This window comes from Periplaneta americana, chromosome 12 (genome assembly GCF_040183065.1).
Source record: "Periplaneta americana isolate PAMFEO1 chromosome 12, P.americana_PAMFEO1_priV1, whole genome shotgun sequence".
NCBI lineage: Eukaryota > Metazoa > Arthropoda > Insecta > Blattodea > Blattidae > Periplaneta > Periplaneta americana.
In genome coordinates this window covers 109636564-109658940 of record NC_091128.1, presented here as the reverse complement: position 1 = coordinate 109658940, position 22377 = coordinate 109636564, and the positions used below count along the sequence as shown (strand labels likewise).

At 35.0% G+C, this 22377-nt stretch overlaps 1 protein-coding gene across 4 annotated transcripts in view; it reads right to left on the bottom strand.

Moving 5' to 3' along the window:
• The window catches only part of LOC138710808 (protein bric-a-brac 1-like), a 66069-nt gene extending 44960 nt beyond the window's left edge, over nt 1-21109 (bottom strand). For 2 of the 4 annotated variants that reach the window (XM_069841933.1, XM_069841936.1), the window contains exons 1-4: nt 21028-21109; nt 13964-14161; nt 12448-12636; nt 9885-10281 (exon numbers count right to left, since the gene is read on the bottom strand). In XM_069841933.1, coding sequence (XP_069698034.1) covers nt 9885-10281; nt 12448-12636; nt 13964-14161; nt 21028-21030 — 787 coding nt within the window. In that variant the 5' untranslated portion in view covers nt 21031-21109. Of the gene's footprint in view, nt 1-9884; nt 10282-12447; nt 12637-13963; nt 14162-20742; nt 20878-20971 lie in introns of those variants that run through there. The other 2 variants (XM_069841934.1, XM_069841935.1) reach the window with 2 other exon arrangements.
• Nucleotides 21110-22377: the final 1268 nt, after the last annotated feature.

Below are 22377 nucleotides of genomic sequence, written 5' to 3'. Positions count from 1 at the left end.
ACTAAATTTAACTGTTTGCAACACTTTGTCCTTATGACAAGCCTTTAATAAGGGAAGTTTGTAGCAATAAACTATTTTAATAATAGATATAGCACAGAAAGTCAAATACAAATTTAATCTTTAAATACAAAGAAGTCAGAATGATCTATGGTATAAGCAACGCAAGGGGCTGGTTTTAAATTAGAATGTTTTAAGAAGAAATTTATAAATACCATATCAACATGAATTAAAGATAATCATATATAATTTGATTTTCTCATAGCCTAAATTTAAATATTCTGAATATACCATCAAGCTTTCCTTAACTTGAGTGTAATTTGTTTAACATTCATTACAATAAACAAGAGCAATATATTTGTTCCTTATGCGGAATCCATTACTTCGTAGATACATACAATGGTTTAATTTTGGATGTTCCAGGGTATGGTGAAATGAAATGTCTGTTTCAGAACTCCCTTCAAACACACAATTGGCAAATGGACCATCTTCCACAAATGGAACCAACAAAGAAAGTCTCTTTTTTAATCAAATGTCTAATAATTGTAATATATGTGTTGAATTTTAATTATCTGCATGTAACAGAAGACAGGACAAGTAAGGACTACTGAAACGGAGACATTCCGTTTCACCACACAGATTAAACATCCAAAAGTTAAAACATATTTCAACTCACAATCTACAATCGCCAAAAGGTTTCTTAGCTTGCCTAACCTTTTATAATTTGTGATGGAAATTAACATGCTGTAATAGTTATCAATTTATCTCAATACTAGTGCTCCCTATTTTGGAATGTAATACCATTATTGCATTTTTTTAAAGGAGTACGTGTATGCCATGCTTAGTCTTAATTTCACTTGATCTGTAGTCTCATAACATCTGCACCATATTCCAAAAATTTATACACATTTCACGTAAGGAACATGCAAAAACAGAGAAAGCTGGCATTTCAACATAAGAATGTAAGCATTTGCAAATAATGTTCTTCAAAATTAAATTTAATATAAAATAAAACATTTCAATTCATAAGAAATTAACTTCATAAATGCTTAGTACACATCACAATTTAAGACAAATATATCACTTGAAATAACATAATTACTATAAATTACGATTACTTATTAGTGATTATCCAAATAGATGAATATCTGCAATCTATATTATCGAAATAAGAAACCCAGCAATCATGTATGAACAGAGTAGTTACTATACAGAGTGATTCACGAGGATTTACCGTCACTTACAGAGCTTATTTTCGAAGACATTCTGAGCAAAAATGTCATATAAACATGTGTCCTAATCTCAATATTTTCAGAGTTACGCTAATTTGAAGTTGTTTGTAAAATAGCTTTTTTCTTTAGTTTTAAGGGTAAAAGAATATTACAATTAGAGAATGAACTATTCACAAGTAACATTTCTTTAATTGGCTAGTGTTCTGAAGCTAAAAATGTGTTGCCAGTTGCTTTTTACAGATTCTGTTTTTCAATTTTTAACTAAAAATGACATCATTCTTATGGACTTATCACAAAAATTGTTATAAATCATACGACTTTAGGAAATTGATACTTTACAGTTTAATTATGCATCCTAATGTACAGTCTTGAAGAATTTACAAGAGTGACGTGATATGTAACAATTGCTGTGATAAATGCGTAAGAAAATGTAATTTTGTAGTTAAAAATCGAAAAAAAAAAACTTCTGTACAAAGCAATTATGGAATTCACAACACTTTTTAGCTTCAGAATATTAGCTAATTAAAGAAATGTTACTTCTGAATAGTTCATTGTTTATCTATAATATTCTTTTACTCTTAAAACTGAAGAATAATGGTATTTTACAAACAATTTCAAATTAGTGTAACTGTGAAAATATTGAGATTAGGATAACACATGACATTTTTTGCTCAGAATGTCTCAGAAATAAGCTCCGTAAGCGATGGTATATCCTCGTGAATCACCCTGTATAAAAATAAGTTCAATCAAGGACGTTATCACAAGAGGGGAGGTACCACAGCTAACGAAAAAGACCTACCACAGATGAGATATGCAGACAAGTGAGTGCACAGCCACATTACCTGAAAGACTAACCTCCAGTTGTTGAGATTTGTCATCATATGAACAGTGTAAACACAATGAGTTAGCAATTCTTCCATATATCTTTACGTGGATAATGGAAGGGAATGGATACTGTGTATGCATCCATGATCCAGGCAACTTCCTAACTTGCGGTATCCACACATAATACTTATACATATTTTCTGCAATTTGACACTTCTGAAAGGTAATATGTAAAACTATTTTGGCTAACATCAGAGATGGCTTAATAATGTTCAAAATTTGTTACGAAGTTGATTTTGTTCAGTACTGTAAACAAATTCTACAGCCTATAAGAACAAAAGACGATTCAACAACAAAGGGGTTCTAATACTAGCTTATTGTCTTGTACCAAAATTAAGACTAAGTTATATAAGAAATGTATTATTACTCCTCCCTTAGGTATTCTTACTAACATTCTCGTGATATAAAAGCAGTAAAATTATCATAACTGTAGACTTTTACTCCAGAATATTTATTCATTACTCCACAAAACCTTGCGTCCATAAGAAGCTTAAGAAATTAGATATCCAAAATGTGAAATACTTCCAAAGACATAAGCACTGAAATGTTGCATGTCGCCTTTTAATCACCATCACACGATTCAGTGTGGTTTTCTAAACAAGACAATAATTTATTATTCGTTAAATATACAGCATTTTATTACCCTATCTGAACACACTAACTTGTGTCAGCTACAGTTTTTCACACAGAACATTTGCATTAATTTCTACATTCACACAGAAATTATCATTAATTCCAATGACGTTGACTTTAGGCATTATTCTATTTTTTTATCCCAATGTAGCTATTCCATTTGATTTCTTGTCTGCACACCAACAAACACCAATTTCCTTTTTTGATTACATATTCATAAAGCCTAAAATGTGCCAAGATAAATTTAAGAACAGTTTCCTACATACACAAATAAAGAAATAAAACAAAAGAATCCACTGATACATCTCACGTTCATATAGGCCCTATTTTATTAAGAAGAAATATTACGACAATTCAAATTAAACTATGCAGTGCTTTATTCCTTACAACACATGCTTGAACCACAAACACAGAAAATGCTTATGTACAGGCTGGCCCTTAAGTCCTGCATCATGGGCAGATTATAAGAACTTCTGTCAACAGATTGAATGTAGGAGACATATGGAATGGGCTCCCTGACCCCTGGTTTTGAATCCAATGGTGTAGGGCCACCTCAAAGCAAAAGTGTACAGTCTTAAAATCTGGGACAAACAGCATCTGCATGAGCAAATTGCTTCTCAGTGGCGTGCTTTTTCATTGGGCATGGTGACCTACATCCTTCGAATCATAGTGAATGTATATAATTGTGTTTTAGACACTGGTGGCCAACACATTGAACAAATATTGTAATCCAGCCTATGGTGCAGGACTTTTGGGCTACCCTATATATCAATTGCAACAACTATCCATTTTTCTTGAATGTCTATAATTGTGACAATGATGATGGTAATGATTGTGATGCTGATGCTGACAGCAGAAACAATAATAATGCTAATCATTCGCAAGTGTATTTGAATAATGCTTCGTAAGTACGAGGGCTACTCATAAAGTAACTTCTGTTTTCATATAGCGTGCGTAACAGAGACAGTGACGCCACTCTTGCGGTAAAGTGTACCTTGAAGCAGTACACGTCGAGCAGCGGTAGAGTCAAGGTCGTGTCTTTGTTCCTCTCTGAGCCACGTGCTGTCAAAATGTGTGCTGCAATCGCAAGTCCCGGCAGGTGAGAGGTACGTTCTGTAATAAGATTTCTTGTGGCCAAAAACTGTAAAGCCAGTGAAATTCATCGCCAACTTTATGAAGTTTATGGGCCAGACGTAATGAGTGAAGGTGGTGTAAGACAATGGTGCCGTATGTTCAAAAATGGGCGAATTAATGTCCATGATGAAGAGAGAAGTGGTCGATCGAGTATCGTGAATGCAGATCTGATTCGTTTGATTGACGAAAGGTTTAGAGCAAACCACATGTTCACCATGTCGGAGCTTAGTGAGGATTTTCCACAGATTACTCGTACTCCTCTGTACAAAGTAATTACCGAAGATTTGGGCTACCGGAAACTTTCTGCCAGATGGGTGCCTAAACTCCTTTCTGAGGATCAAAAGGCTCAGTGGATGGGAGCGGCACTGTCCTTTCTTGAGCGTTACAAAAGAGAAGGTGATGCTTTTCTCGATCAGATTGTAACAGGAGATGAGACTTGGGTCCAGTATGTGAATGCAGAAACGAAGCTTCAATCAATACAGTGGGGTCATACTCATTCCCCGAAAAAAAAACCCACAAAGTGTCGTCAAACACTTTCCATGAGGAAAGTCATGGCAACTGTCTTCTGGGACAGAAAAGGAATTTTGCTAGTGGAGTTCTTGGAGAGGAATGCCACAATTAACGCTGAGCGTTACTGTAACACACTAACAAACTTGAAAAGGGTCATTCAAAACAAACGTCATGGCATGTTGAGCTCTGGGGTGATTTTCCTGCATACAGCACGTCGCACTGCGACCAAACTGCAAGAGTTCAACTGGGAAGTATTGGATCATCCTCCCTATAGCCCATATTTGGCGCCTAGTGATTACCATCTCTTCATGCACATGAAGACATGGCTTGGCTCGAAGCGTTTTGATGATGACAAAGAGTTGAAAACCAGCATCGTAGGTTGGCTTCAGTCGCAGGTGGCGGAATTGCGGAATTTCAAAGCTCGTCAAATGCTTTGACAAGTGTCTCAATGTGACTGGAAACTATGTGGAAAAATAAACTAGAGTGTATACTTTCAAATGTATTGTAACCCAATTCTGTAACGTCATTCACAGGTTTGTAAAACATAAACGGAAGTTACTTTATGAATAGCCCTCGTAGATTACTTCCTTACCAACGAAGCAGAAACTTGACTTTAAGCCAATGCACTCCTATGTAGCAGTTACAGAGACAGCATGTTATCAATGAGTAAATGTGGCAACACTCCTAACAGCACTGAATTGCGATCTCAGATTATCTTAGTCTTATGGAAGCCAAGATGAGATTAGATGTATGTGTGTGTTCACTTTTATAATTTATAGCTCAAAATAGCAACATGTTACAGCATTGAACAGCCATTACTTTTTCGATAATCGTGCATAAAAAAATTCAGCTTATGAATTTCAAAGAAGATATCAGGAAAGACTCACTGTGTTAATGTTCCAAGACAACTGACGATACATTATATTGTAATAAATTCAATGTATGTGTGTGTTCACTTTTATAATTTATAGCTCAAAATAGCAACATGTTACAGCATTGAACAGCCATTACTTTTTCGATAATCGTGCACAAAAAAATTCAGCTTATGAATTTCAAAGAAGATATCAGGAAAGACTCACTGTGTTAATGTTCCAAGACAACCGACGATACATTATATTGTAATAAATTCAAGACGACAGTAAGTGTCACAAATAAGAAATGCAGAAGAAGATGTACTGTCCTCATTGAGGAAAATTTGGATGACAATGGACATCACTTAGAAATTTCAGTTAAAAACCACTTTGTCATCTTCTCCAGGAAATGGATATGTTTTATAATTTTGTGAAAAATGCTACAAAGTAATTGAAGTTATAACCTTACAAATTTATAGCAGTGCAAGAACTGTGACCTGAGGATCAGGCATAGATTTTGTGAACGAATTTAAACAGACTGCATGATAGCGAAAATGACTCTAATTTCGTTCTGTTTTCCAACAAGGCTTGGTTCCATCTCGAAAGACAAATAAATAGTAGACACTGGAGCTCCGAAAAACCTGACTGCTTTCATGAAAAGCTCCCATGATGTAAATACATAAGTATGGTGGTATGAGTAGCGAAAGGATAAGAGGCCCTATTTTTTTAACAAACTATTAATACCAAGAAGTAAGTGGAAATTATTATGAGTTCCTTTATTGATGAGTTATGGAAAGGGAATGCTTTTGCCTTTTTCCACAGGGCTCTGTGACAGCTTATACAGCACACTATTCTATGGATGTATTTCATATAACTTTTGACAAGAAAATTATCAGTAGGAATGTGTGGTCCCCTGATCTCCTGACACAATTGCCTGTGACTTTTATTCTCTGAGGAACTTTAAAGATACCGTGTATAAAAATAATCCACATACTCTGAAAGAATTGAAAAACTGTATCCGGGAAAATATCGCATCTATTTCTCAAAGGGAACTGCAGCAAGTGACGCATCATCTCTTAAGCATGTGCCACAAATGCTTGGAACAAGAAGGTAGACAGTTCTCTTTGTTTGATTTAGGTGAGTAAATGATGTTTTAATTGCTTATAATTAATGATATTTTACGTTAATAATTTTAAGATTATCAAATTATTGACAACATGCTATCTTAGTAACAGGGAAATGGGTGCACACTGGCACTTTGTGGGACGGATATAATCTACTCAACCAGTAATAATTAAAAAGTAGCTAGATGTAAGGTAAGCCTAGTATAGTTGATACTATCTGTCATTTATGGTATTCAAATCTTCAAATTCGCTATACTGCTTAGCACTGTTTATCATGTTTCTCAATTACAGGTAATCTATTCAGAATATGAGGAATACTTTGGGAGAAAAAAAGAACTGCTTTTTCTGTAGCACTTTTCTGTTCACTATACCGTATAATAACATTATGTAACTTAATTTTAATGATGTTCAGTAATTGTTGTAGTTTAAAGGATCACATAATAGAATAATACAGATAAAAAAATATGCATAGTTGCAGTTGTTAATGTAACAGATCCAACAGACTAAACTACTCTTTCCATGTTATGATGTAATGCAAGTGACTTTTTCAGTTACTATGCACACAACAATTTCTTATCAATGTACCATAATTACCTCTTAGTGATGAAGTTAACCATAAAAATTACAATGCCCCACTATTCTATCTATGGTCACCTGAAGTGAAATAATCTATTACCTATTAACAATATATCCGATCATTTTCATAGAAGTGGTAGTTCAAGGTTTCGCAATTACAAAGCACAGAATTCAATTTAGTTTGTAATACACTATTCTCAACTGAAGATTGACATTAATTCAGAAATCATGTCATAAAAACAACTAAACAACACTGAATACTCATTATTTTACACAAGCCCATAATACACATCTGAATTCTATTATCAAGAAGTAGGCTACTTATAATTCCCTCTGATCACTCTAAAACTCGGAGATCAGATTTTCACTCATGTTAACTTCACTGCACAGTTATTATACTGCTAACGAAACTCACTTATTTCATAAGATGTGCAAAATGTAATTCCACTTAATAAATTACCTTTTTCACAAGTTAATGTGTATAAATGCAAATAACATATTATGTACTAAACCACAGAAGATATAAGCCTTCTTTTCTATCTGATCTTTATGTTATCTTTTGACTGAAACTAATTATTATTATTTAACCAGAAATATAGGAAGGAAAAACCGAAATGTCACGAAACTAATACAAACTTTCTCATTGTAGGTTTCATGTATTTCAGAACAATTCAATTTCTTTATTATGTTTCAAATGATATTACTGTTTATACATGAGTCCCAGCAAATGTTCCCAGTGTTTCTGTGGGCCGAGGTCCCTCCCCTCACTACTGCCGCTGCTTGCATCCATGAGCAAGCTTCGTTGGATTAAAACTTATATACTATGTTATATTAACATTTGATACTCATCTTCCTCGCAGTAGCTGCTGAAGTGTTGCCCATCTTGTATGACACATAATTTACATCACATCATTAACAGAACCTGTTTCATTAAAACTATTCACTAAATGTAGTATTATTTCTCTACTTTCTCTACAAGGAACTGGGCAATCAGGAAATTTATGAATTATGTATCACATAAGATGGACAACACATTCAGCAGCAACTGTGAGGAGGATGAGTACCGAATGTTATTAATATAGCACACTACATAAGTTTTAACCTGGCAAAGCACTGTGAGTTTATGGATGCGAGCAATGGTAGTAGAGGGGGGAATGAAAGGGGGGACTTGTGGCTGGTTGGCTGATCAGAACACTGGGAACTTTCACTGGGAGTCATTGTAGTTTACTTTCTTGAATTATTTTATTTAAAAGACAAATCTAAATTAAATAATTTAATTTATACCAGTAATAGAGTGTAGGCTTTCATGGCCGGCGTCAATAGGAGAAAAGTTTTCCAGGCTATGAGGCCATGGTCCGTTGGTTGTATGACCAAACGTTTCATTCACTGCTGCGGTGAACATCTTCAGTGGTGTATATTGCTGGTGCAGCTGGTTCTACTGCGTGTGCCGATTACAAATTTCAATCGCAAAGAGGAAGGCCTCAAGGTTAATAAGGCCTGGTATCTGGCATTAAGAAAAACTAACATCAAACCCGCCCGCGTAGCACAATTAAACAACACAACCCCGGACGCGGATCACGTAGGCAACAGCAAACCCGCCCACGAAGCACATTCGAGCGTGGACCAAGGCGACAACAGCAAGCTGCCACCCCCCTCCCACACTATATATACAACAATGCAGCCAGCGCAGACTGTAATCAGCACACGCAGTAGAACCAGCTGCACCAGCAATATACACCACTGAAGATGTTCACCGCAGCAGTGAACGAAACGTTTGGTCACACAACCAACGGACCACGGCCTCATAGCCCGGAAAACTTTTCTCCAATTTATACCAGGTTACACATAACAGGTACCTTCTACAATCCCAAAATTAAGACAACATTTATCTTCATTTATGACTTGTACAGTTTAAGTAGATATATATGTAAGTAATTTTTCATAAATTCGCATGTAATTGTTATATGTTAATTTAATCATTTCTAATATTATTATTTCTATTTTAAAAAATCGGCATTTAAAAGTAACATGAATGTTGAAAGTAATTTATATTAATGATTTATTACAAGACTCTGAACAAATCGTTCTCTTTCAATTCTACTCCCTTAGCATTCTTCTTCAGTTATTCACTAGTGATGATAAATTTTTCCAACCGAGCTGAAATTTCTGTTAATAATAATTAAGAAATTTCTGATTTTTCATACATGCTCAGGACTTTAAAATAATTCATAACGAAAAGCAGAAATAATTCCCATATTTATAAAAAAAAAAACAATAAGTAGAGATCTGGTAACATGCTGGACTCCTCATTTAACCTATCTTTTCATCTTACGCAAGAAATAAAATTAAAAAAAAAATGGTTACGGTATATTTAGAGTTCATGACCATTTTGTATTTTCGATTTCAAATGAAGACCTATTAATTTCTTACTAAAAACTATTATATTTCACGTGCATCATTCCTGGATAAACTGACGCATAAATAATGAATAGGGACAAAATCCATTCAATGGTTTAAAGAAATCACTGTACACGGACATATACAGTATGCCTAAAATCACTTTTCTGGTTATCCATGCTGGAAAATGTATCTATATTTCCGCGAAAATCTTGAATCAATTTTCTTGCTGTAACACAATATTTTCTCTTTATAATTTGTATAATGTGAAATTAAAAACAAGAATTTGATAGAATTGCTAATTTCAAGCAATTTCCAAATACTCTTATTTCACCCATACCATATCATATATGACACAGCATAAAAAATCCAATTAAACATGAACTATTCATGCACCTCACGAAGTCTGTTTCACTTCCTGTTTTATTAACCCATATGCATCCAAAACTGAATAATAAACACATTACTCTTTATAAAACTGAAAGAGCCAATGTTACAATTACTAATGACAAGGACACCATAGAGTATATGAAATCAAATCTTACCTTTCATTTGGCTACTGTCTGATCCTGTCAGTTTTCCCTGAGCCTGTGCCAGATCCAGAGTAGTTCCGAGAGAACCATCGGTACTGTCTTCCAGCGCTTCTTCCACTGCCAGCAAGTGTGGGGACGGACTGCCTGACTCACTGTCCCTGGGTTCCACCTTGGGTGGGACCTCAGGTTCATTTGGTTGCTGTGGCTGTTCCCAAGGTTCTACTGAAGATGTCGAAGGATGACGGGAACGAATGGGGCGAGAGGTAGGAGTGAGGGCAAGAGGAGTATCAGGCAGGGGAGGAGACTGTGACTGTTGCAAGCTTCGCTGACGCTTCACTGGAGGTGGGCCATCGGGAGAAGATTCTTGTGGGGGTGGCAGTGTGCCCTTCTTAGTACTGCAAACCCCCATCTGTGAAGATCAACAATAAATAAAAAATGACAACATATTAGAATAGTTGGCTTCCAGTGCCAAGAACTTAAAATAAAGTCACTGGCTCCTTTCAATTGGTCTTGGCTTATCTTATATTTATCTTCAGTCTGTGCACCTTGCATCCATGGTATCTTTATACACAGTAGACTACAGTTCATTGACATTTTGAATCTAATATTTTAATTTCTTTTCTACCAGAAGTCTCCACAATTGTATCACGCTTACATTTGTTATCAAACGGAGTAATGTTGGACCTATACACATAGTTTTGTATTCAATCATCTTTATTTACGAACAAAGAACTTCTGTCTTACATATTTATTTATTTCATCACTACTACAGAACATGGGTTCCAATTACAGTAGGATGTATCTGTGGCTTAGTTCTAAAAGGGCCAATGTCAAAAATGTTAGTTTTGAGATAAATGGGTTTGAAGTTTGCTTATTTTGTACAGTGAACCTATGACATTGGCTTGTGAATGCTCTGCACCGTCCATATTAACTGCAGCAGACATTGGCCCTTTTAGTATATGGAAGAACAGACCGAGATAAGCTCGAAAGTGTAATAACTCAAAAGTGCAAAAAATTGACATTGGCCCTTTTAGAACCAAGCCACAGATATATGAGTATAACTATAACATGCAACTAGAAGTTAACATATTACCATGAAACTATTGCTATATATATAGATATATATATATTGTCCTTTGTAACATAAGATACACATTTAAATATTTAAGCACGATGAAGTACGAATTAGCTCTAATAATTCTTAACAGTACTTAAATCATTGACATCAAATAATGCTTTACATAATTTTTTCTTGTACATATTGTATGATATCGAAAAATCTAAATCCTGTTTATTTGATAGATGATTGTATGTTCGAAGCATTAATAAAAGTGGAGACACTTTATGATATTGTGTTTTTGATGTCTGTAAATAAAAGAGAGATTGCTTTCTCAAATTTGATTTACCAATATTGAAACTAATTAGCTGTAGAAGATCAGGGTTGTCTATTAAACCATTTGTGGTTTTGAACAAATATATTTGTTGTGCCGTTATCCTGCGATTACTGATACATGGTACATTAATTCAACAAGCATGGATTCATAAGATTGGAATGTTTTTTCATACATTCATATATGCAACCAATCGCTTCATTTTCTAGTCTGATGGAAGTCACATGTAAGATATTTTCCATCTGAAAATCCATCGCCCTTGGCCAAATTTCAATCTGTAATCCAGAAGTAGGCATGGTAACCACCTAGCAGAATACTACATGTATGAACAACGTAAATCTTTCGTTATCGTTTACTCCTAAAACAGTCAATTGTTGTTTAGTCAACTGTCCGAAGACAGGTCTGAACCTCGCAAGTGATATCAATAAGGCACCACTTGTGAGGCAACTAAGCCAGGAGATAATCGGGTATGGTGGCTAATTCCTTTCCCTCTCGAATGCATACATTGCTGACTAGTTACATATTACACTAATCAGACTTCAGATAAATACAAACAATTGTTCTTTCTCTGATACATATCGTCAAGTGAAATGTATTGCCTGATAACAGATGTACAATATATCAGCTATTAATTTCTATGTCAAAGTCAGTAAAGAAACATGGTGTCCGATTGAAACATGCAATTTGGTGGCAATGAATTTTTTATTAAGCTTTTCTGCTGAAATCCTTTAAAAACATATAAAAATATGTGATCGGCTTAATAATTTGTTTATTAAATATAACATCAATGTGAAAGTGTAAAAGGTTGATACTTCTTGTAATGTAGTAGTACATTAACTATGTCAGTGTTATAACTTACAAGAAATATGTTTATGTGCGACTAGGTTTTATTTTCAGGAAGAACAGTCATTGTAACTTGAGTTTAAATGATATGATTGTTGTCATTTCGATACATAATCGTTCAACCAATTCGTGGAATCAATGAATAATGATAGTCGAAGCCCACTATATTTTACATGGCTATTAAGTCTTCGTTTTTCGTTCCTTCACAGTGTAGTTTCTTTAATGTCATAATTCTATAAAGTTCTATTAAAATGAACCTAGTGCAAATCACAAGAGGATATTTGCAAGATTACAAAAATATAAAGATATAAGTAAGTACAATGGGACGAAATTTTGCGTACCTTTTCTTTGACCTGTTCTGAAGCTCCTGAAAGTCCTCGAATCTGTAATGTCTCAGCTGCTCTCAACAAAGCTGGAAGATTTTCTTGTTCAATGTTGACCTCTCCTTTATATACAAAACACAGAAGAGATTCAAGTTCTGTGAAGTGAACATCCTGAAGAATGATCACTGGATGCTGACATGGGTTGCTCTGAAACACAGTAGCCACACTATGGTCACATAAATGTATCAATAATCCACACAAGTTTCCCAAAATCTGTTTGAGAGATCAAATTGATCAACATTACTGAGAACAAATTTATGTACAGTATTGTCTTTGAGTAGTTATAGTGAACAAACATTTCCGAGACTGTAGATGAAATATGGGAGATATACAGGGCATACAAAACAAAAAAAAACAAAAAAACAAAAAAGTGAAGTTACAGTACAAAATAAATATCACGAAGATGATACATATTTTCTCATATGTTTTGTCTGTTTTTAAATAATTCAGTTCGTGGTGTCATGTCGAGAGCAGAGTGCGGGACATATAGCAGAAAAATCAAATAAAACAGACTATACTAACAACCTATTAAACTTCTGTACAGACTTAACCACAGTATTGCTTCCAACATTCTGTGGAATCCAATTGAAAATCCAGTTTTAAGGGAGCTTCTACAAATATACTGCAAACAAAACATTTCATCTGAATCTATCTTAAAAAAAATTATGTAGACAAAATTTACAATGAAACTGTCACATCTATTCGAGAGGATATAAGCGATTCTTGTTCATATGTCGCTGGCTAAATATTACAAGGGTGTATGTAGTAATATTTCTGATATAGACATAGAACCTGTAATATTGAGCCAGCGATGTGTCTGTAGATGAAACCTCAGACTCTATCAATAGGTACCGTATATAGCAAGTCTTAATGTAGGAAAGCTTGACCTTGATGAAATTGTGGTGAGGTACTATGCAGTTAATTATGAACAAAAATGACTGACTTTTTTGGTTATCAGGAATACTGAAAACAAGTATTTCTGTAAAACACTTAAACAGATCTTTACGTCATAACAGTGCTTTTCTTCAGACTTCCTATAATTAAAAAAAAGTGTGTGTGTGTGTGTGTGTGTGTGTGTGCGTGTGTGTGTGTGTGTGTGTGCGTGTGTGCGTGTGTGTGTGTGTGTGTGTGTGTGTGTGTGTGTGTGTGTGTGTGTGTGTGTGTGTGTGTGTGTGTGTGTGTGTATGTGTGCGTGCGCGCTTGTATACACAAAGACTGAGAACAATAAAGCACAAGTTATGAGGAAAAAACAAATCAAGACTTAAAAAGATTAAATATTACACCAAGAACATATAATTTTAAAATTTAAAATATATAGGCTATACATTGTTATTAATGAATGATGGAGAAAAATTATGGCTATGAAGAATGTTCTAGCATTCTTTCATTCTTTACTGAACTAATAATTTACAACTCTACTAAGTTATGGCTTTCATCTATTAGGAAGCAAAACTAAGTAAATTACATAACATACCTGAAAAACTCTTCTAAAAAAAGGACTGCATGCTGACAAAATGACTTTGTGGGCACGAATACATTGACCATCACTAGCCAATGTAACATCAACTAGTCCTTCTTCCTCCCACAAACTTTCAAAACTTGTAACAATATTAGACTGAAAACTGTTCCACTTCAAGCAGATTTGTTGTCCCGCCATCCTTTGAAGTATGCTCTGGAAACACGAATATAAATTCATAAAAAAGTTCGCAAAGTCTGAATGAAATCTAAAATAACTTTCTTTAATGGAATGATGTCATAACTATCAACATAGGCCTACTTTGTTTCTATTAAGTCAACTTGAAACTTTATGAACTCTAAAGCAGTTTCGATGTAACAAACTAATGTAATCAGCTTAATCACATGATTGAAAACACTTGCAAACATTAAAAACTATCACCTGGTATCTACATATTAAATTTAATTTAAAATAAAAAATGTGTGTCAAATTTGAAATGAACAATATTAATATTTTTAATTTTCGAATCTTCTTCAATGAATTATGGCTGAGCCTTTATTTGGGATGGAATTTATTGCCATGTGCATATGATGCAAATGTACATAATCAAGTTCTGATAGAATTGATAACTACTTTTTACCAAAGTAATAAGAAATCTATTATAGCTACTAAGCAATATATGCTTCTTCCAACTTCATAAGAAATTTCCATATACCATAATCCTCATATTCGTATGTTTTAATTCAAGAAATTTAGAATTAAATAAGTTAGCATTATTTAAATGTAATTTTAGACTATTATTCCATAAGCATTACATTTCTCATAGTTTCCATATTGTTACTTTTTTACTCTCATGGAAATATCCTCGTTCAACATTAACAATATTATGGCTACATTTTCTTTCCTAATTTCAGCATTCAATATCAAGTGGTATAACTGTCCCAACTAATTAATCAGTTTTTGAATTCCTGATTTATTAAGAAAGTCTCCAATTTCTTACAGAACTATAGACCGATTGCCTCTTTAACCTTTAGGAACCATGTGTCTATTATAGTGGCCAGCTAGTATTATAGACATGACGTGATATGTTATAAATTGTATGTTATATATAAAATACGTTGATATTCTTTAATTTTATATAACATTAAGGATATTGCACTTGATTAAAACAACAATTTTTTTTGTAATGTTTTTTTTTTCTCTTAAAAAAGGAGCAAATCATTTCAACTGCAACCTGTCAGCTTCCATGTGTACCATTACACTGATTGTTTTACATGGGCCCTCCCCATCCTTTTTACCACAGGCTCAATTGACTGCAGTGGCCGGGACGTGAACCTGCGATCTTAGGTATGATATGCTGGCCAGACATATCTTGTGCACCACAGTTCGGCTAACGAACCCAACACGAATTTACCCGATTATGCAGGTATACGAACCCCTGGTTAAGAGTTAGGCATTTGCGTGCAATTGCATAAGTCTTCCAGCTTCTAAGGGTTAACCCATAGTTTTAATAGTTTAAGGGTTAACCCTTAGAAGCTGGAAGACTTATGCCACTATATAAAATTAAAGAATATCAACGTATTTTATATACGGTATAACATACAATTTATAACATATATCACGTCATGACCATAATAATAGCTGGCTACTATAAGGGACGCACGGCTCCTAAGGGTTAATGTAAGTTTCCCAATGACGCTACTGTGAACACAGCTGACCCAATTCACTCTCACATTCCACTTCCCTCAGAAACTTAAATTTTAGCTTCTGCAGCATTCTTTCTCCCTCAGATTCATCAACACTGTGAACATTTATGATTCTTTCCTATTATGAAAGCTTCTTGACTCTTGTATCATCTCATCTCTCTCGGATTATTTCTTTTTTTTTTTATTTTCTGCCATTTAACAACCTGTAGCAACTGTGCAATTATCAAGCATTGATAGAATTGGTGATAGCGAGATAATATTTTGAAGAGATTAGTCTAAGGATTCACCATGAGTTACCGGTACATAAAATTCACCTTAAAACTGGGGAATAGTAGTAGTAATAGTATTTTATTTAATTACCCTTTCGACTGCAGAGGTTATTTGGCATCGAAATTCAACGTGAGTCTAAAATGGCCGACAAATTTGTTTGGAGTACTCTATCAAGTGCAGATTTCTTTAAGTACCATACTGGACCCATATATTCACTTTCTTTCCAGTGGACGCCATTCCAAAGATTTTAGCATCCTTTAAAATCCATCATTCTCAGATAGATGTGAACCCTCGAATCCCAGATCTGACCACCAAACCAGACTCGGAGGATGAGGGGGGAAAAAAATCAATCCAATAATCAGCCAAGTGGGATTCGAAACCATGCCCGAGTGGTCTCAGAGCACGAGTCCTGCTCATTAGTCCAGTGATCACAACAGTAGTCCAGTCTCAGACTAATAAATCTTCTTAATTATGTGTTTTAAATACATTTACAGTAGATGATACTCTACTCTCAAAATGAGGTACACTGTAACGCATTTTACATCCATGCAATATAAATGTCTCAACGTACAAAGTAGCAAGTGGCAACTGATTTGTACTAGTTCTGTATAGAAAGTATCCAACCACTTGACATTAAAAAAAAATTGACTACGTATGACAATGACATCTTAGGCCCCTTGGACCTCGTATTTATCCTAGCCTCACTGAGTCGCAAAGAACCAAATCTGGACTGTATGGGGGAATGATATGAAGTTTATCCACAAGAAGAAAGAAAGAAAGAAAGAAAGAAAGAAAGAAAGAAAGTGCAGGTGCACTGTCACGAATTTTGTGCCACTTATGTTTCATAACAAAATCCTCTGTCAAAATCTCTGAAACAATAGCCAGTGGAATTTACAGATCTTTTTCTAATCCTCGTACTATTAATTGTTAGTTTTGCTGATTACAATTTGCATGCATTCTGCTTAGTCAAGAACTTCCAGAATGTAGATCACTTTCAATGGATTCTTGGCCATCTTTGAAGAGCTAGTATCACAATTTATCTGGGCTTCACTCGATGAATCATCCCCCAAAGTCTCCTAATCATGTGAACAGTTTATGTGGACAAATATCCAAATTGGAAACAAAACTTGTTGCAGATTCGCTACTTTGACTGCCGCCATGGTCTGTTGGTCAGCATGCTGGCTTCCAGATCCAGAGGACTCGGGTTCGATTCCCAGGCTCAGCCATCAGAGAATTTTCCTCGAAAAATAAAAATTCCCTGGGTGTCTAGAAACTGGAAACTTGTGTAAACGCGAGTGTGACAACAAGTGTGCTGGGTTATTAATTTAAACAATCTTCAAAATAAAATACAATATAATATCAGAACTATCACTGGGCAGAAATCTGAACACATGTTTCAACATCTTATTGTTGACAAGTAATAAGTAATGACAACAGTGATCACAACAGAAAGCACTAAGGGATGCTAGAGAGTTAACAATGAACTAAAAAAAATTAAATTCGCTACTTGCTTTGTTATATTGTCAATGCAACAGTCACAGAGTACAGAAGCTCATTAATCATTCAACAATATCTTACTCCAACAGAACAGCCTTATGGGAGAGAGAGAGAGAGAGAGAGAGAGAGAGAGAGAGAGACTGTTCATGTATGCTCTGACTAGCTGCCAAGTTGTATCAAGGTCACATAACCAGTTCTTGAAATTTTTAAAATGAAAGGATATTTTCTGGACAGATCTCGTATATTCCAAACTTAGGTTTTCTTGGAAAGGGGAAACAATAAAAACTTTTTTTAAGAATGTATAGCTGAACAATTTTCTGTCTTCTTTTGATGACTGTTCATCTTCTCAAACATAGAAAGTTATAATATATATGCATAAACCACCACTTTTTAATATGCTGGAGGAGGGGATCTATCAAGAAGATTCTGCTTTTTGAGTGACAAATGTGAAAGAACAACAAAAAAACTTCTCTGAACAGACACTGGTTAAATATGTCCAGAAAGGCTTAAAACTTTTTTTACTTTCAAACTGCAACCAAATGCAGGGAAGCACGTGCTGAAATTCTCTCCAAGATTCATTTATATATTAATTAAATAAATTATGTTGTGTCGAGCAAAACTGCATTAAAATCACTTCATCTGCCACCATATCAGGCAGAAATAACAGTAACATTTTAATAAACCCACAGAAACAAATGCAATGTGTGCACAATACAAGTGACAGATCAAAGAAAATAAAATTACAAGTTACATTCTATCAATGGACGAACACCTACTGTGAGTAGATTCCACGAGTCCTTCCAGTCTATAAATAATCATCTCACGGATTTTGTACGACTAAATTAAAATTTATATAACATTTTTAAACTGAAACTTTTTTAGCAGCCAGCCAACTGAATTAACAGTTAAGAAATTAGTACCTACTCGCGTTTGAGTAATTGGTCATACCGAGATTAGAAAGATTATAAGTAGGTACTTAATATATAGCTATGTACCCTTTTCCTCAATATAAAAAAGGTAATTCTACAGAAGAACTATACCAAAGGAGGCACCACTTTTTCTTTAAAAAGTGCTTAATAAAAATAGTATAGAGTACTAAGCACATGGTTTTATTTTCCGGCAAGCAATATTTTCCACAGAATAGCCTAACCTATAACTATTACCTGCAGTACATAGTAATGAATGAACTGCCGCCATAATGGCAAGTGCTCATGAGACATGTAATTTAAGTAGTAGGTACTTAAGTTTGCTCGAGAGGTCCAGGTGCAAATTTCTGGGCAGTGGGTGTTTGGGAGCCTGAATCACAACAGAAAGAAAGTATTTTAAGTGCCAATAGAGGTGCAAATTTCTGGAGAGTGGGTGTTTGGGGGCATGAACTGCACCAACAGGAAAGCATTTTTAGTGCAAATAGAGATAAGAGATTATTGTTGAAAGTGGTTGTATTTCAACATAATACATTTCATTAAATGGTGATCCATTTGCTCGTTGACTTCTGATGTGGACAATATGGGATAGATACATCCATTCATTACTACGTACGACAGGTGAATAGTTCTAGGTTATTCTTTGGAAAGTATTGGTGCTGGAAAGTTTAACCACGTGCTTAGTACTCTATTCATAGTAGGCCTACAAAATTATTGAAGGAAAAAATGTGTCTACTTTGGTCTAGTTCTTCTGTAGTATTGTGACTGGATGTTAAGGCTCACACCTCACAAGGCAAAGTGACTAGGAATAAGTGATGGCCGCCTTTGTCCTAAGAAAATATCCCTGGATTCTCTTTTCTGGTAGAGGATGAGTAAACCACATGGCCATGGTGCAGCCGCAAGGATTAGATCAATGGAAAAAATTCATGATCCCATTTGAAACCGAACCTGCAATCTTCCGCCCACAACGCCTTCTTCACGACGCTAATGCGTGGCCCATTAATTTATAAAGCAGACAAAATAAAAGCATTCAAATAAATAAGATGTCTCAACACCGAACATTACAGTATGGTTTATAACCTAAGCTAATTACGAGCGTACCTGTACCTCTCCTTACAAGTACTGTGTTGGCTTATTTCTGAATCCCAGAGAATCGATTTCTGAAGCCAATTACACCCTCAGGTTTCGTGAATATCTTAAGTTTTTCCAAGAAAATACTTGGGTATATATAGGCCTACACAATTATAATAGGTTACGTCTAGCCACTATTTTTTCAATCAACCCATTGAGAATGAATGAAGTTAATAGTTAAAAATTAGTTGAATATATCACCACCACCCTCAGCTGCCTGTTTCGGTCCCACAAGCTTCTTGATCACATCATCTTAATTTACTTCCCCTTAGACTACATTATCCTTTTGCTTTTTGAGTTAACATTTGCTTTGCTGTGTTGCATTCATATTGCACGTTATGCTGGTTTCTCCATTTTTCTCCATTCTCTTACTTTGTCACTTAAAATGACAAAACACAATTCCTGTCAAAGAATTCTAGTTTTGAATAATTTCATGGGAAAAATTGTTCCGGGGGCGGGTAACGCTCCTGGGACTTTTGGTTTGGTCGATACCCGGCCCTGGAACAATTTTTCCCTTGAAATTATTCACGTCTGCTTCACAGGGAGCTATACCTTTAAGACAGATTTGCAATTTTAGTTTTGTTATCTATTAATATAATTCAGCTACTACGACTAACTTACTGCTTAAAATGTTATAACTTACAGTATTTACTACCTCTACCAGCAAAGTTTATAAATTGTCAGAGGCCACGATTCACAAACTGTCATTTTTACATAATTTCAGAAACGTACTTTGTTTCTTCTTGAAGTTGAATTACTGTGCCACATATGCATTAACTCCTGCCTACTTCGAGTTTCACCACGTAAGTCACACCACTTATGTGTATCCCTTACATAGGCCTACCTAATACCCTGCTAATTATGAACCATTGCGGTATAAATTAATTACAGCAAACAAAGCAAACCAACCTAACCTTATTTCATTCGTTGGCAGGCTACAGTAACTAGTATCGGCAAAGTAAACATTCTAAGCTTTCAGACTACATAAATTTTACAGCTTAAAACTCAACAGAGGTATCATAACCTCTTACGATAGGCCTATATTAAACAAAACATTGAAAGAACACTCTATAATTTAAAACAAATTACACTTTTTCCCAAAAAAAGTCAACAATCACCATTCATTTGTAGTTCTTTTGTAAATATAAACATTTACCGCTTTCCAAAACAAAAAAGTTCAGAGTACAATTACACTATTTGAAGAACAAATCTATACTATTCTCTCTGCAAAACTTAATTCGTACACCAATATTCATTATAGTATTCTTACATCACTCAGCAGAACAACTGATATTGTGCAAAAAACAAGTGAAACTTTCCCATTCCTACTAGGTCTATTACTTATAATTAATGCCCCAAATGTTCATTATCTTCTTGCACTTCATTTTGAAGACTTCGAGATAATAACAAGCCAATAACTTATCAGAATTCTTGGACTGAAAGAGTGTTTTCAACTTTAAACTACTATTATGAGTTACTTTTTATTTATTTATACGTACATTATGCTCGTCAATTTGAATAAAATCATAAATATTATATTTTGAACTTCACAAACCATTTGACAGCCATTCTTAAAACTTCAGCAGCATACTGTTACAAATTCGTCCATTTAATTGTGTTGATCTGTGGTCAAAAAGATGGCCGACGGCTGCATTCTATTCTCTTTACATTATTAATCGTGGTCAAACGGATTGAACATTGTCTGATGATTGGGTTGTATACTTCACAGGCAACTTTTAAAGTTATCAAAATTACATAATTGAACAGCCAAATAAATGGCAAGAAAATGACCAAGTTCACGTATAGTAGTAGTAGGTTATTTTACGACGCTTTATCAACATCTTCGGTTATTTAGCGTCTGAATGAGATGAAGGTGATAATGCCAGTGAAATGAATCCGGGGTCCAGCACAGAAAGTTACCCAGCATTTGCTCAATTGGGTTGAGAGAAAACCCCGGAAAAAACCTCAACCAGGTAACTTGCGCCTACCGGGAATCGAACCCGGGCTACCTGGTTTCGCGGCCAGACGCTCTGACCGTTACTCCACAGGTGTGGACAAGTTCACGTATAATCACAACAATTCGAACAGAACAATAATGGATCTGACGTTCTAGTATGTCATTCTTACGGGGGAAAATTTGATTTCCTTCTCTACTCAGTCTTCCTCTTGCACCACTTCACCATTAGTGTGATAAACAGCCTCATTGTCAGTGATAAGGTTAGATAGGTTTTGATGAGGAGGTACATTATTTATTTATTTAATCCACTCAACAATGTAATTACAGAGTAGATAAAATGAAAATAATAGGAGTAATACAATTATTAACAAGTACCCTCACTGTCAGTGACAGGAACAGGTACAGTCTGATCTGAACAATAACAAATAGACCCAATGTTTGATGAGATAGATTACCGGTACTGACAAGTACTTCGCTAAAAAATGGTTTTAAGTTAATGTCAAGCCTTTTACCCTTCTTTCCCAGCATTTTTACTTACAGAATTAAGCATAGCTCTGTATTATTCTTTCTAACTACAACTCCGGCAACAGTTAGGCCTACCTCTTCCGGACAAAAACTGAAGAACAATTAATAATGGGAGGATCTATTATAAACAGTCGGCCTGGTTGGCGGAGTTGGTATAGCGCTGGCCTTCTATGCCCGAGGTTGCGGGTTCGATCCCGGGCCAGGTCGATGGCTTAAGTGTGCTTAAATGTGATAAGCTCATGTCAGTAAATTTACTGGCATGTAAAAGAACTTCTGTGGAACAAAATTCCGGCACACCGGAGACGCTGATATAACCTCAGCAGTTGCGAGCGTCGCTAAATAAAATATAGCATTTAACATTTCTATTATAAACAAAGTTATAAATACTTTATCCTCGTTGCTTAATTCTCGACTTAGAAGTTA